At 40.8% G+C, this 14,045-nt stretch overlaps 1 protein-coding gene across 7 annotated transcripts in view; it reads left to right on the top strand.

The window, feature by feature from the left end:
• The window catches only part of FOXN3 (forkhead box N3), a 131,056-nt gene that overhangs the window by 94,596 nt on the left and 22,415 nt on the right, over positions 1–14,045 (top strand). For 3 of the 7 annotated variants that reach the window (XM_084522736.1, XM_084522739.1, XM_084522737.1), the window contains exon 5: positions 7,318–7,383. The exons of 2 other annotated variants lie outside the window; for them this stretch is intronic. In XM_084522736.1, the coding sequence (XP_084378862.1) occupies positions 7,318–7,383 (66 nt within the window). The remainder of the gene's footprint in view (positions 1–7,317; positions 7,384–14,045) is intronic. 2 more of the 7 variants (XM_084522738.1, XM_084522740.1) reach the window with 1 other exon arrangement.

The following is a 14,045-nucleotide window of genomic DNA, read 5'->3' as shown; positions in this document are numbered from 1 at the left end:
TGTTTGTGAATTTTCCTGTAATAACACTAGTACCTTGAGTTCCTCTTTTATTGTCAGTCTGCCTGCTTTATTAGCACACAGCTATTTTAGCTGTTGGGTTTTTGTTCATCATTTTGCTGTTGTTTTTGCTGCATTTGGCTCCCCAGTTACAATATATTCAGTCCTTTTGCTGACAGTGTCACATGCCTGACCCCTTTCCTCATCATTAGTAGCATTTTTTTTCCTTCAAATCACTGAAAAACCTTTCTCGTTGTTGTTTTCATGTTTACTTGACATTTTTCTGTTTGTTCACTGGATCCTGAATCCCACATGGAATTTCTATCTGCCTCTTCTGTGTTCATGGGTTGCGCCCTCACGATTCTAGCAGGTGGGATGCATGGGTGAAGCCCTCCCGAAGACGTGCCTTGCTGAGAAGTACCCAAAAGCCACCTTTTCCTGCACAACTCTTGGCTGAGAGAGGGGAGGAACTTGTAAGCATTTCCCTGAGGGTCCCTCCAGCTGTGCAAGAAGTGGCGGTTCTTTGCCAGCCAGCATGCCTTGCACTTGCAGGGCTGGAAGGCGTGAGCAGTTCTCAAGGGCAGTGGTTGGCTTGGGACGGACATGATTTTGAAATAGCACAAGAGGGAAATGAGTGCTTACAAAAAACACTTGTCTGTGACAATAAGGTATGGTTTATTTGGCTTTAAATGGTCCGAGTTCTGTAGAGGGCTTCCTCCTGCCATGTGCCTTCCAGCTTTGCTGGAAGAAAAAAACATTTTTCGCAGCAGGGGCATTATGAAAGCTCGAGCACTGATCACTTTGATGTCCCAGTTAGAGATAACACATCTGTATAACTGGGGACAAAGAGGGAGTGTGTGTGTGTGTGTGTATCCTTTGATGAAAATGTGTGTGCAACCTGTAAGGCTGCAAGGAGTTGAAGCCCTCACAATCCCGTATTCTACTGTAGAAGCTGAGGCTGCAGCAATGAGTTAAGAAGATTGTTGAAATTCCTGATCACGAATTAGGTAAGTACATGATGGAACAGCAAGTTGTTTCTCTTCTGTGCTAGGCTTGTGGCTAGTGCTTTCTCCAGCTGATGTTTTCTCTTCAGTCCCACCAGCTGCACAGGCTGCATGGAGTCAACGAAGTCTTTACTGTTGCCTTTGCAATGGGTAGATTTTACTTTCACATCCTTCAATGTAGACAAAGAAGCTCGCAGTAATGCACGGCAAAAGGAAAAGTGCTTTTAAAATTAAAGAAACAAAAACAAATCAAACATCTCCCCTGTTTTTAAGCAGAGAATATATTATAATGTGCCATTTTCATATAAAAGTTGTATTTCTCATATCTCCATAGCTGTCTCTTAGAAGATGTTTATCTTGTGCTGGTAAAATACATATCAGTGTTGTTAGTCTTTCTTTTAACAGTTAATTGATCTTAATCTTTACTGCAGAGATAAAAAGTTATGATGATATGTTTTGGTTTCATACAGCTTTCAAAGCGATAGATGATCCTTTTGATGAATTTGGGCATTTGTAATACCTTCTTTAACTCTTTCTCCTACCCTTTTTTATACAGAAACTAGTGTTTTTAACAAGAATACATGTGGTAACTGTAAAGATTTTCAGCTGATAAAATGGTGGTCAGAAAATGGAAATTGCTTCAGTAGATCTGTGATGATATAAGTTCAACAAAACAGAGGAGCAGGAAGAAGGTTTCTGTTTTAAATGCTCTGTATTGTTTAAACTTGGACTTTGTCTTCTTGGGTTTCTTTGTGCAGTAGCTTACTTGGCAGTGCCACAAATAAACTTAAAACACAGGAAAAATTAATGGTTCATTTAGACCCATACCTTTTGTCTCCTGTGCCTCATACCAGATCCTTTCAAAGGAGAGGGAGAACCACTGTAACTGCCAGACCAGTTTTGCATTACTTGTGAAATAACTTCCTCCTAGCCTCTACTGTAAGCTTTCACAATTCCTGTTCTTGGTCTTTTCGTGCACTGTTGTTGAGGTATGAATATAATTTCGTGTTTTTTCCCAAGCTCTTGGTTCTGAATCCTATTGTTTTACAGTATGCTGCCACAAGTACTCGTGCTTGTTTTAAGAGCACTACTCAACCTTATTTAAATACTGCAGAAGTGGACTCAGTAGCATCCTACATCAAAGAGTTTTACAGTTACTGTATTTACAGTTCTCTTCAGGTATTTCTTTCTATCTATCTTGTACTTTGCTGTTCTATTTTAATAACTAAGTTCTTATTCTGTCATTAAGCAAAATAAATAAAAAAATCAGAAATATATATATATATTTATAAAAGCCTTCACTCTATTAATCATCTCCGTATCTTTGACCTAACCTGACTCATACCAAGATTAACCATCATGATGTGGGAAGGGAATAGGCACATCTATTAACAGACAAGTTTAATAGAGCCAAGCTGCTTTTCACTCTGCTGCAATTTAATAAGCCCGAAGGTAAAAGGTGGGAGACAGTGTTGCTATTGCAGCATTTTCCTGCTGGTGAAAACTGAAAATATCAAAGAATCAGACCACAGAAAAGGGTATAGGAGTGGGCTATACTAGGAATTGAGGCAGGGAATAAAGAGACTGATCTTGTAGAAAAGGAATAAACTGGACTTTTATATTCTGAATGGAGTGGCTGTAAGTATTATGCATGCCAGCTAGAGTAGAGGATTTGAATTGAAAAAAGCAGTGGAGGATGCTGTTGCAGAAACAGAAGGGGTTGAAAGCTACAACACTGAATGGTGAAGTGAAATTCTTTACAAAAATAGCTCTATTTTAGATATAGTAATTTTAAATTAAAAGAAGATCTTATAAATTCCTTCCTGATGAGATAACATGGCAATGGTTGCGGTGTACAGATGGTGCAGTTTGTTTACTAACTGTATTTTTTACATCAGTTGGCAGTAACATTTTAGTATTACCTAAATATGCATCTTAAGTGTCTCTCAGTAGGCATCTGTGCTTGAAAATTCAGGTCATGGTTGCTTTGAATTGCCTTAACTGCTATTTTCTTTAAAACCATATAGTATAGCTGTAAAAATAAATACCTTCTAGCAAAATCAAGAGGGACTCTGTTACTCTAATTTTTATTGTGGCTTAGCTGGACGGGGCTGGATTTGAAGCATTCAGTGAGATCAGATAAAAGCTTGAAATAATAAAATACCAAATAAGGAACATAATATTAATTCTTATAAAATACTTCCTCTCTCTATGAAATGAACTCAAATCAGAGATCACAAATATAATAGATGGACAGCTGTCCAACTTTCTCAGGTACCCTATTTGGTTTTATTTTTTTTTTTTGTCAATTCCAGAATAACAGTCTGTTACCCAAAGGTTACCCTCTGTGTTGCTGAATGTTTTTAAATTACCTCGTGCCATAATATTTCAGGCCTACTATTTTGCCACTCAATGTCAGTGCAGGACAGATTCTAATCTTCACAGGTAATATGTAGGCCTGGCTCAAAACACATCTTGACAACATGTACTGGATTGTAATTCCACGAAGGGATGCATTTTAGGTTAGTTCCACAGTAAAAAAAAAAAAACAAAACTGCATGCTCCTTACAGCTTTGGTGTTCACTTTTCAACACTTTGCTGAATAGGGCCTTGAATCTAAAATGCAAGAAACACACTTGCTATGAGGTTTGTGTCTTACCTGTTTTTGATGTTGTCTTCATCAAAGGAAGCTTTGTCTTTGAAAGCAATGCTAGCAAAAACGATGCTAGGCTTCCATTGCTAGTGGGGATACTACATCTGTATCGGAGTTCCTGCACCACGTTGGCTTTGAACCGCCTTGGGATGTATGCTTTTGTGCCTTATGAGTTCATGTAAGTGCTTGAGGTTCCTTCCAGGTTCTTTCTGATAGCCTGTAAAGGGCACATTGGGGATGGGGCACCGAGCTCTGAAACTTCAGGGTGTAGCGTGAAGCACCGAGTAGATGAGGCAGCAGTTGTCTGTTAGGGAGGGTGTGGCTGCTGGCAATTTTTTGTCACTATCTGATGTTGCCTGTTTGAGACTTTGACTGTTACTTCATAAAACATCCCCTAACCTCCTTCTTCTTTGTTTTTTACTTTCCTTTTTCACTGGGAAAGTTGGGCCTCTTCTGTTTTCCACTAGCAAAAAGTGAAAACGCAGTTTGTGTACTGAGTCGACTCTCCACTTACTTTAATTAGCAAAAAGAAACTCAAATGCATTCATTTAAATATTTATTTAATTTTCTAAACTCCAAAACTTTGGATGTAGTTATTTTTAACCCGGTTTCCTAGGGAAAGCTGTTCCTGCAATCATTTTTCACTCACCACCCACTGCTAATAACTTCAAAAGCCTTTGTGCTGATCACAGACACTTCAGGTGGGGTAGGGAAGTCAGCTAGGAAATCCAGGGCTTCAGCGATGCACAGAGGGACCCTCGTCACTGTGCCAGTCAGGGTGCCCCCCGAGGTCAGCCTGTGCTGCTGGAAGCAGGAGGGTCGGCCTGGAAGGGGTTTCGTGGAGACCCCACCTGTGGGAAGGGGCTGGGGGCACTGCTGGGGGTCAAGGAGCTGAGCGGGAAGCAGCAGTTTGAGGGGGGGCACCCTGCCCTCACCTGCCTTCAGTGCTGCTCCTCATGACTGCATCTTCACTGGTCTTCTTGGCATCCTTCTCAGAAGGGCACCTCCAAACTGCGAGCGGAACCGCTGTGTGAGAATGATCCAGCCCTTCAGTTTGCCCTCGGGCTTTGCTGCTGCACCTCTTGGTATGGTCTGTGGCTGCTGAGAGCTGTGCCTGACCTCAGCCCCTCTCTTCGTCCTTGGCCCTTGTCTTCAGCCTTACCTACTGCCCAGGTTTCTTCCCTGAGCAAGTCTGATGCATTCGTTCTCCGGCCTGGCTGAGGCCTCCTCCTGTGCAGCCAGGCCCTCCTTTCTCCTCCGTCTGCAGGAGGATGACCCAAAGCACCTTGTCCTCGGTCCTACTGACACCACCACAGGTGCCTGTCTCTGCTGGGGCTTCACGGAGCTGCCTGGTGTCCTCCGGAGCATACCAATATAAACATGCCAGGCACCACAGCACGTGCGGATGGGCTTGAATCACGGGTGTGCTTTGGAAAGCAGCTGCCGTGGATTCAATAGCGTGTTGTAAACAGCTCGTATTAGAGTCATGAAGTCATTACAGAAACATGGTGGTGCCGTTACTGGTCTGAAGGCTAAGAATACACATTTCAAGATAGACTGGTTGCATCAATTTTATCTGAAAACACAGAAGCTTGTTGCACAAACAAAAACCAAAGTCAATAGGAAATGTGTTTGTTTTTTTGTTTTGTCTTTTTTTTTTTTCTCTGCTGTGCCCTTTTATTCTTTCAGCAGCAAAATTAACTTTATGCTACACAGTTAGCAAGTAGTGGGACTTATTTAAAGTAAAACAAGCAAATAAAATCCAGGAACAGTCTATAAACAAATGCTGAAGTTGGCTGTACAAGTTAGGACAGTAAATTCAACTTCTAGCAGTCCTTTATGTTGTGAAAGAGATGGAGGAATTCTGGTTTAGTGGTTTGGCTTTACTGTCTTGGGCTTCTTTGCTTTTTTCCCCTTTTTATTTTGAATTTAGGCAGATTATCCCTCTTCAGTTTGACTAAAGGGAAACTCTTCTGCTGTGTGGTCTGTGTGGTGTCTGGACCCAGTGCTGCAAAATGGCACTCATTCAGGGCTTGAACTGTTCGGGGGTGGCACTTGCAGCACAGATGCTTGCAGCAGGAATATTGCTTTTGATGTACCTTCAGAGTTGAAAACTAACATAAGTTGGTACAGCTGCTTTTTTGAGGAGTCTGCTGGTGACTTTTGGAAAAGAATATGCTCATCTGTCCAGGACACAGACAGGCATCTGCTCCTCAGTATGTTTGCACCTTTTATTCTGGTAGTCTGCTGCTACTCCGACTTTAGTTTTCCACTTACTACAGTGTTGCTGTTTACTGTTTTAGCAATTAAATAATAGAGTAGCCATATTAGGATTGTATTTCCAGCTGTGTTATCACAGCAAAATAGTACATGCTTAAACTAGTAAAAATATATATATTCTTAATGGGTGAAATGCTCTCTACACCATTTGCATTGTTAATAACTTGCAGGATTTTTACTTCACATCACATTACTCTCCTGGAAACAGATATAAAATATATAGATGTACAAAATATTTATTTTTTTTTAACAGTGAAAAGTAATTTTCTGACATAATAGCCAAAAGAAAGAGCCATGAAGCTATTACCAGTAAATTGAATTTTTTGGTATGCAATTTAGCATAAATACTAACAAGCTGCAAAAATAAAAAATAAAAATAAAATAAAAACAAGAAACCTGTACTCATTAGTCATTCAGTTTAGCAGCACGGAGGCAGCAGTCAGCAAGGGTGTGCGTTTTTATGTCTGCTTCAATTGCACACTTCATTTATTCGGACACGGCATAGGCGGCTTTCTCTGTCACACGGCACGATTAGCGAGTTGCGCCCCAGGGCAGCTGGGACGCTTGGCTGGGGCAGATGTTCTTTTCAGCTTATTCAGTGGCCGTTCTTGGGTTGTTTACTGTTGTCATAGCTACCCACATTTCCATGGCAGCCGTGCTGCTGTGTGTGAAGCAACTGAATATAGTTATAAAAGGATCATATTTTGTTCTGTCTCTATAACTTACCATCTGTCAACTGACTGTTGGTGATGGATTCAGAAACCAATTTAAGAGTAACAGCAGCCGGCTGATGATTTTTGCTTATATTAAAGTGACAATGGATAAGGATGCAAGTAAGTTGGTGCTTCAATGAAATGCTAGCTTCTTTTTTTTTCTCTTCTCTCTAAATCGTAGCAGTTTTGCTCCCAACACTTTCTCAGACATGACTGAAATCCTTACTGACAAATGAAAAAGACCAAGCGTCGTCTTCTGTACTTGCTCAGGTGAAGGTGTGTCCTTATGCTTTCCCTCTCTTCTCTTGGTTTGTCCCGTTGTGCTGATACCAAATTGTGATGTTGCACCTGCTTTCACAGATTCTGTGTAATGAAATCTAAATACTTGTCACAAAATTAAATAGCGAATTCGTGAGGCTAACAGAGGCTAATGTGCTACCGTGCACACACGAGGACGGTGTGGTGACATTCATCACTGCGCTCAGCTCAGCAGCAGTATTGGGATCACATGCAAGTTTGGGGGTGAATACAATGTGGGATCAAAGAGCCATCTGAGTAATGAACTCTTACACCTTTTCACTGCAGAGATTCAATTGAACCTATAGTTTAGCAACGGGGGCAAAAAGATTAGCCCAGTTGTAAATAATGTATTTATTGGTTGATTTTCCAGATCCTGACATTGATGCTGCCACTGCCATGATGCTTTTGAATACTCCCCCTGAGATACAAGCAGGTTGTGAGTAGATATTTCTATAGCATATAGCAACATAGACATGTAAAGTTAATATTCTCTTTTGTAAGTATACAGCATACCAGATAAAAAGAAGGATTTAATGAAGAAATACAACTTCCCTTTTAGACCCTTACACTTCCTTGACCCTTACATGAGTATAATTTTGTGGTTCATGTTACAGTCATTGTTACATGAATAATAGTAATCCATAATCTCTAATGTAAAAGAGGGGTTATTGTTATTCATGACATACACGTAATTGAGTAACGTACTATTATCCATACTGATGGAAAGACCTGGGGCAACAGCCAGGAGAAAGGCAGGGAGAGAAAGAGAGCAAGAGAGCGGAGGGTACACGGCATATGGTTTTGTTTTCATTTTGTTTTGATTTGACTCCCATCGTGTGAGTTACCGCAGCCATCTGGATACTTTCCATTCACTTGGGCACCGTTTCAACTCCTTCCTTGCACGCATCCTGCCCACTTCCCTTTTTTGCACTGTCTGATTCAAGGCAGTAGGCAGGCAACAGGGAGTAAGGAAAAGTCTGATTTCCTGCCAATACAACCCTTCTTGTTCTGTGACCAGACCTGAGGGTTTGATGCCATGTATTAGCAGAGCTCTGAAGAGGCTCCGGCCCCCACTGTACTGGGCTGCACACATGGTGGGAGAATCATCCTGCCCCAGAGAGCTTACAGCAGAGGTATTAGAGGAATCCATGGAGGAATACAGCTGCACAAAAGCAGGGAGTGCAAGAAAACAAACATATCACTGGTCAGCAAGCACGGCAGTAATGCCAAGTGACAGGCAGCTCTAAAAAATCAAGGCAGAAGTTAAAGAAGAAGCCATTATGAAGCCTGTCTAGCCTCACCGCTATTGTTCTAGCTCAGGCAACCAAATCCAAATTCCAGGGGAAGCCTTGATTCGCGCTTTGATACTCTGCCTGGGGAAGAGTCAATTACCATCAAAGCATCTCCTGTGCAACCGAGGAAAGCTATTGTCAGCCTGCTTTGTGACCCTGCCAGAGAAATATCTGTTGAGAAGCTCCTGTGGGGGGAGAGCGTGATGTACCAAGAAACAGTCCATACTAGAGAGGCTGGTCCTTGCCCTCATTTCTTACACAGCCTTCAGGAGCTGTGGGCAGTAAAAGTGAGCAATTCCAGCTATGTATGGGTAGGAAAAAGGAAGGATTTTATCGGGGAGAGGAAGTTATTGGTGGGGTTGGGGGAAGAATGAAATGAGAAGTCTTTAGAGGATCAGAAATTTCAGTATGTCAGAGTTGGGGGGGGGGGGGGGGGAAGAGGAAGAGAGTGGCATGGAATAAGAGTGCAAGACAGGTTGTGTGTGAGAGACCAAAGAAGAAATGTAGTGGTATGTGGACAGAAAAGCATGGGGAGAAATCACAATAATCCAGACTTCTGGAGGAGCCATGGAAGGGAGGAAAGGGAGGAAATGCATAGTATGCTGCACATACTAAACACACACGGCAGATTTTTGTGTCATGTACATGTTTCCCAGCGCTGTAGCTGTTTGCATGAAAGTGATGTGGACACTTTCATGTCATAGAGATCTTAGAGTGTGGATTGGAAAATGGCTCATTGCCATTTCAGTTTGAAGAGGTCATTCTGAGGAAGGAAATTGTAACCTTTTGCGAGTTTGGCATGTCTCTCCTCCATGTCACCTTCCCCATGGGCTGTTGTGTCAGGGCCTCAGAAGTGAGAGGGAGATGAGAGCAGGAAGGTGGCTCCTTCACTCGTGTTGCTCCCTCCTCGATGCCAGCAAGTAGTAACGATGTCTTCTTCTGTGCCTTTACAATGACGTGCTGAGTCTACTCAGTTCATGAATCCTTCCAAATGCTGGGTAGGATTGACTGGAGCCAGGAGAAAAGGCAGGAGTGTTGATTATAACCTCAGAGGTCCTCTAAATTATGAAGGAGAAATATTTGTGTGTGTGTGAGAATGGACCCTTGAGGAAATAAATCAGCATATTGTACAAATTGCAGTAGAGTCTAGCTTATCTACCACGTTAGGAAAATCTTAGACAACTTAAAGCAAATTAATTACTAGTGCACATTAAGAAACAATTGCATGAAAAATTGCTTTTTAAATTCATTTTCAAATAAAAGGCAAATGGGCTATAAAAGTTTCACAGCAATCCTGAGCATCATATGGAAGCTCACAATTCATTCTGTGCTCTGTTAGTGACTGCAGTGCTCTGTAAATCAACCTGTAAATTATCAGTGCAGTAAGCATGCTGATATTCTTTGGCGCCTTGAAGATTTAGGATTCTGTTCGTCGTATCACACTGTGGTATCAAGCATGCGCTCAAACCATCAGGGTTGCAAAATGTCCTGAAAATATGTAAACGTCACTGTGAACCATGGATATATCCAAAGGAGGTTATGGCACAGTCCAAACTCATGCCTGTGTGGATGGTTGCACATGCTGGCTTTTTACTTCGAAGGCATCTTGTTGAACTAACAGCTGCCTTTCCATCAGGGTGAAAATCTGTGCTTGTCTGGGCAATGTGGATGCTAAAAGCATCTTCAGGATAAAAGTTAGCTACAGCCATCATTCAAAGTCCTACTAAAATTTGTTTTGTTTTGTTTTTAATATTGTCTGTCAGAAAGGAATCCCATCTCAGTGGCATCAGCAAATCTAGAGTAAACGAGTCCTTCCTTGTCATAGACTGATTAATTAGCTTTACATTTCTAAATGGCCATTTAAAATTCCATACCAACATCTTCAACGCTGCTGACAGCCGCACATGAATTTAAAAATCAGCCTTTGCTTTTATATGAAATCATGAAATGGTGTCTGATCTGGCACAAGCATTGCTTTCCATTTGCTCCAATGACACCGTGGTTTAATTTTCATGCAAAAAATAACAAAATAAAAGAGTAAAATATCATGATTTGGACATTGGGGGGGGCGGGGGTTACTTTATAGACTTACGAAATTGATTGTTCATTTTGTCACTAAAGGTTGGAAATAGTGCAATTATAGTTGGGTTGTTGACATCAGAAATTTCTAAACAATTTCCAAATATTAACACTTTGCACTATTTTCACAGACTAAATATTTTGAGAGTGTAACTAAAGGCAGAAGTTAAGGAGTTGCTAGGTCTGTGCAGGACTCTGTTGAAACACACCATCCAACCGGCACCGAGAATGAAGCATTAAAATACTGTGATATGCTAAGGGCAGGCAGAAACATAGTTTTAACGGTTTATTTATTTGAGTTTGTTGAAGTCCTTGCATTTCATCAAGTTTTGTATTGTTTGATTATGTAAAAAAAACAAAAACAACAACAAAAAAAAAAACACACAACCTGGAACACCTGCTTTCTGTAGTCAGAACTATCACAGCTTGTGAATACTTCAGATTTCAATAGTAGCAGTACATGAATATTCATACCAAAATACATGACTTTCATTGAATGCTGCATTTTTACCTGTAGGGGACTGCATGGTGGCTGGGCCATCACGGGCAGGTCGTGTCCAGTGGCTGGGCTTGTTTGCTCTGGTGGAACCTAGCTCACAGAGAGGACAAAGGAAAAGGTGCCAAATACGTGGCAAAGCTCTGCTTTGAGGTCATGGCTACTCACTCAGTCAAGCCCATGAGTTATTTTGTACGATTGCTAAGATTTTCAGTACTTCGCTTCTTACCAGTGATAATGTGAATGTTGCTAGCTGGCACTTACACCAGCAGAGCATTCCTGACTCCAGAGCGGTACTGTCCTGGGTATGTCATTTAGCCATTGTTTTGCCATGAACAAAATGGAGACTGCATTTAGTGCTTCTGCAGTGTTTGGACTTCCAGAGGTTCAAGTCGCTGTTGGCATTTTAAGTAGCAATACCTTTCTGTTTAGTGAGATCATAGTGAACTTGAAACTATTTGCAAAAACCAGTGTGAAGGGAGCTCGTATAGCCTGTTGTTGATGCAAATGCTGGTGAAACGTGCTGTGGTCAAAGCAGTGTGCTGGAAACCTTATTTAATGTGAGAAGCTCCTGACTCAGCGATCTTAAACATAGCTTCACAGGCCTGTGCCCGTTGCTATATAATTTGGGAATTGCACACCACCATGTGTATGTTGCTCAAGCTGAAGTTTAAGACTACCATTGGCTGTAAACAATGCTTGCAGAAGGGATTTGGGTGGAAACCAGGAAATTCCAGGAGAGGCTCCTCAGCTCCCAGAATTTATCTCCCATTTTTGTTACTACTCCTCCAGATGAGCTGTGAAGTGGTGGCCTTCAGGATACTTTACAATGCTGTTTTTGGGGATGGTTCCTTATAGGTGCACTGTGGCAAGGATGTTTGGGAAGATAGGAGAATGGAGTTTTTCTGGGTGCTTCTTAAAGAGCAGGCTCTCCAAGGGTGCGATCAGCATCTCTCTGTTTCGGAAGTCTTTCTTTCATCAAGTTATATATAATGCAGGATACATACCTTTAGTATATTTTAAATTTGATGGGATAAGAAGAAATTCCTGCAAGAGATCTACTATTACTTCTGTGCTTCTAAAACTACCCCAATGAAATTTACATTTTAAGTGAATGCAGGTGGATTGTATACATCAGAGGTACATTTAGAGAAACAAAGGCAAAAAGCTGATATAAAATTGCCTTAAAAACAGACCAAATAGAAAATGCTGCCTTCCTGGTGTATTTTTATTCTAAGTGAAATTTGTTAAGTGCAGTGTTCTGTTTGTACTGCTTGTGCACAAATTATTTACTATAGCTGATGAGGCGGCTTCCAGCCTAACTTTTTATATCAGAAAATGACAAATCATTGACAGTGAAATGTTTCATAAAGCTATTTTTGCTGACAATTCTGTAGCAAAGTGAAAATTGGAAAAACATTTTCATTGGGTTGAAACTTTCCATTCCATTTGTTGGCGACTTGCGGAGAATGGCATCCTCAACTTTTATTTAAGTGGATTTTTTTTTAACTTCAGTTTTTCAGTATTATGTCATTAAAGTGAAAAAACGAAATTGGAGAGAAAACTTTCTGTTCTGAAATACTTTCTACTTCTTTCTCCCTGTTCCTTGTATTCTGATTTAGCAGTATGGTTTGGTTTGTTTGTTTGGGGGAAGTGTGGGTTTGGGGGTTGTTAATTTTTGTCCTGTTTCTGAACACAAGATATTTCACTACAGGGTTCTCCAAAATAAGCAGTGCTATTTTTTTTTACTTAATGCAGAAAAATAACTCTGAAGATTACATTGTTTTTGTAAAATGTCCATACTGAAGGTATGAGTGGGATGGGATTATCGGGATATACTTTTCCCTCCCCTCTCAAATTTTTGCTTAGGGTAAATAGCTTGTCGGATGCATTCTTGATTTGCAGCTCGTTAGGACTGCAGACTCTGGAATTTAAGAATTGTGAAATTACTCTTGAACAGTAAAACTGAAGAAGTTGGGCAGATGGTATCAAATTTATGGCTGAGATAAGAGAGTTGAAGTGAATAAAGTTACACATTTGGCAGAAAACATTTGCTTTTGGCAACTTCTTCTGTCCCATCAATTACACATCATCAGCAATTTCCTATTTTCAGTCCTTGTAGCCTGAGATAAAGTATTCTGCTAAACACTGTCCTAGAAGAGGAATTGGCAGAAAGAAGCTAAAGCTGACAGATATTAGCAGAAACTCAATTTTCTCTTGCCTACAGTGATTTGTTCTGTGCTACACGTGATGGGTCACAGAAGAGAGTCCTGGCATAAATGCATGTGCCACATGGTGACAGAGAGGCAGAGAACCAGTCTGTCCCCACAGGATACCTTTGTGCTCTTAATATTTCACTTTTGAGAAGTTCATTTTCAGTAAATATTCATTCTTCCTCACTGGTCTAAATCATGGTTACCTTGAGCTAGACAGTTTAATAGAGTATGCTTCTTTCCCTGATGACATAAGCTACTTGTTTGTTACATCTTTTCTTTTTAATTTCCTTGATTTACAAAAAATCTTGGACAAGGTTGTTAGCTCAGCTGGTTAGGTGAAGTTTGCTTCACCACCACATGCACACTTGAGAGGAAGAGGTTATGGATGCCATGTTCCAAGGGCTGTGATGAAAGAAGCCCCATAGTTTGGGATACTCTGCTCAAGAATATGCTCTGAATTCAAGCAGGTCCTGCATTAGACGTAGGATGGTCATATGGCCTTCTAGTTATCTTTCACCTCCAGCTGCTGCGTGCAGGCTGCAGAGCAGCACTGGATCTTTGTAGACTTCTCTTGGATCTTTCTAACGTTATCTGAACACAATGCTTTGATGGATTCAGATTATGGTATGTTCTACAACATGGCATTCACTTTATTGTCTGTTAAACTGTAATGTAAAGGCTCGTTATAGAGTATAAAAGATGGATTATTCTCCCCCTTGGAGAATTTCAGAGATGTAGTTTTGATTTTTTGATGTTACATGTATTGCTTCTCTCCACAGTTAATCACTAGAGGCTTGAAATTCCATCAAATCCTATTCCAGTTGTGGAATTTCACCAGAGCAGTGTAAGATCCCCAAATCATTTCCTTCTTAATGCAAAAGATTAAAGGCAGATTCTCTCTAGATTTTTTTTACCTCTGTTTACTGCAGTTGAAGTATTGCTTGGGTTTTAAGCTTTCTGAGAGAGAAATGAGATCCATTGCCTCTTTCAAAACATAGCAATGATAGAAGCTGAA

Source organism: Aythya ferina, assembly GCF_964211825.1.
Source record: "Aythya ferina genome assembly, chromosome: 5".
In the NCBI taxonomy this organism is placed as follows: Eukaryota; Metazoa; Chordata; class Aves; order Anseriformes; family Anatidae; genus Aythya; species Aythya ferina.
The sequence above is the reverse complement of the archived record's forward strand: the minus strand, read 5'-3'. Positions and strand labels throughout refer to the sequence as shown.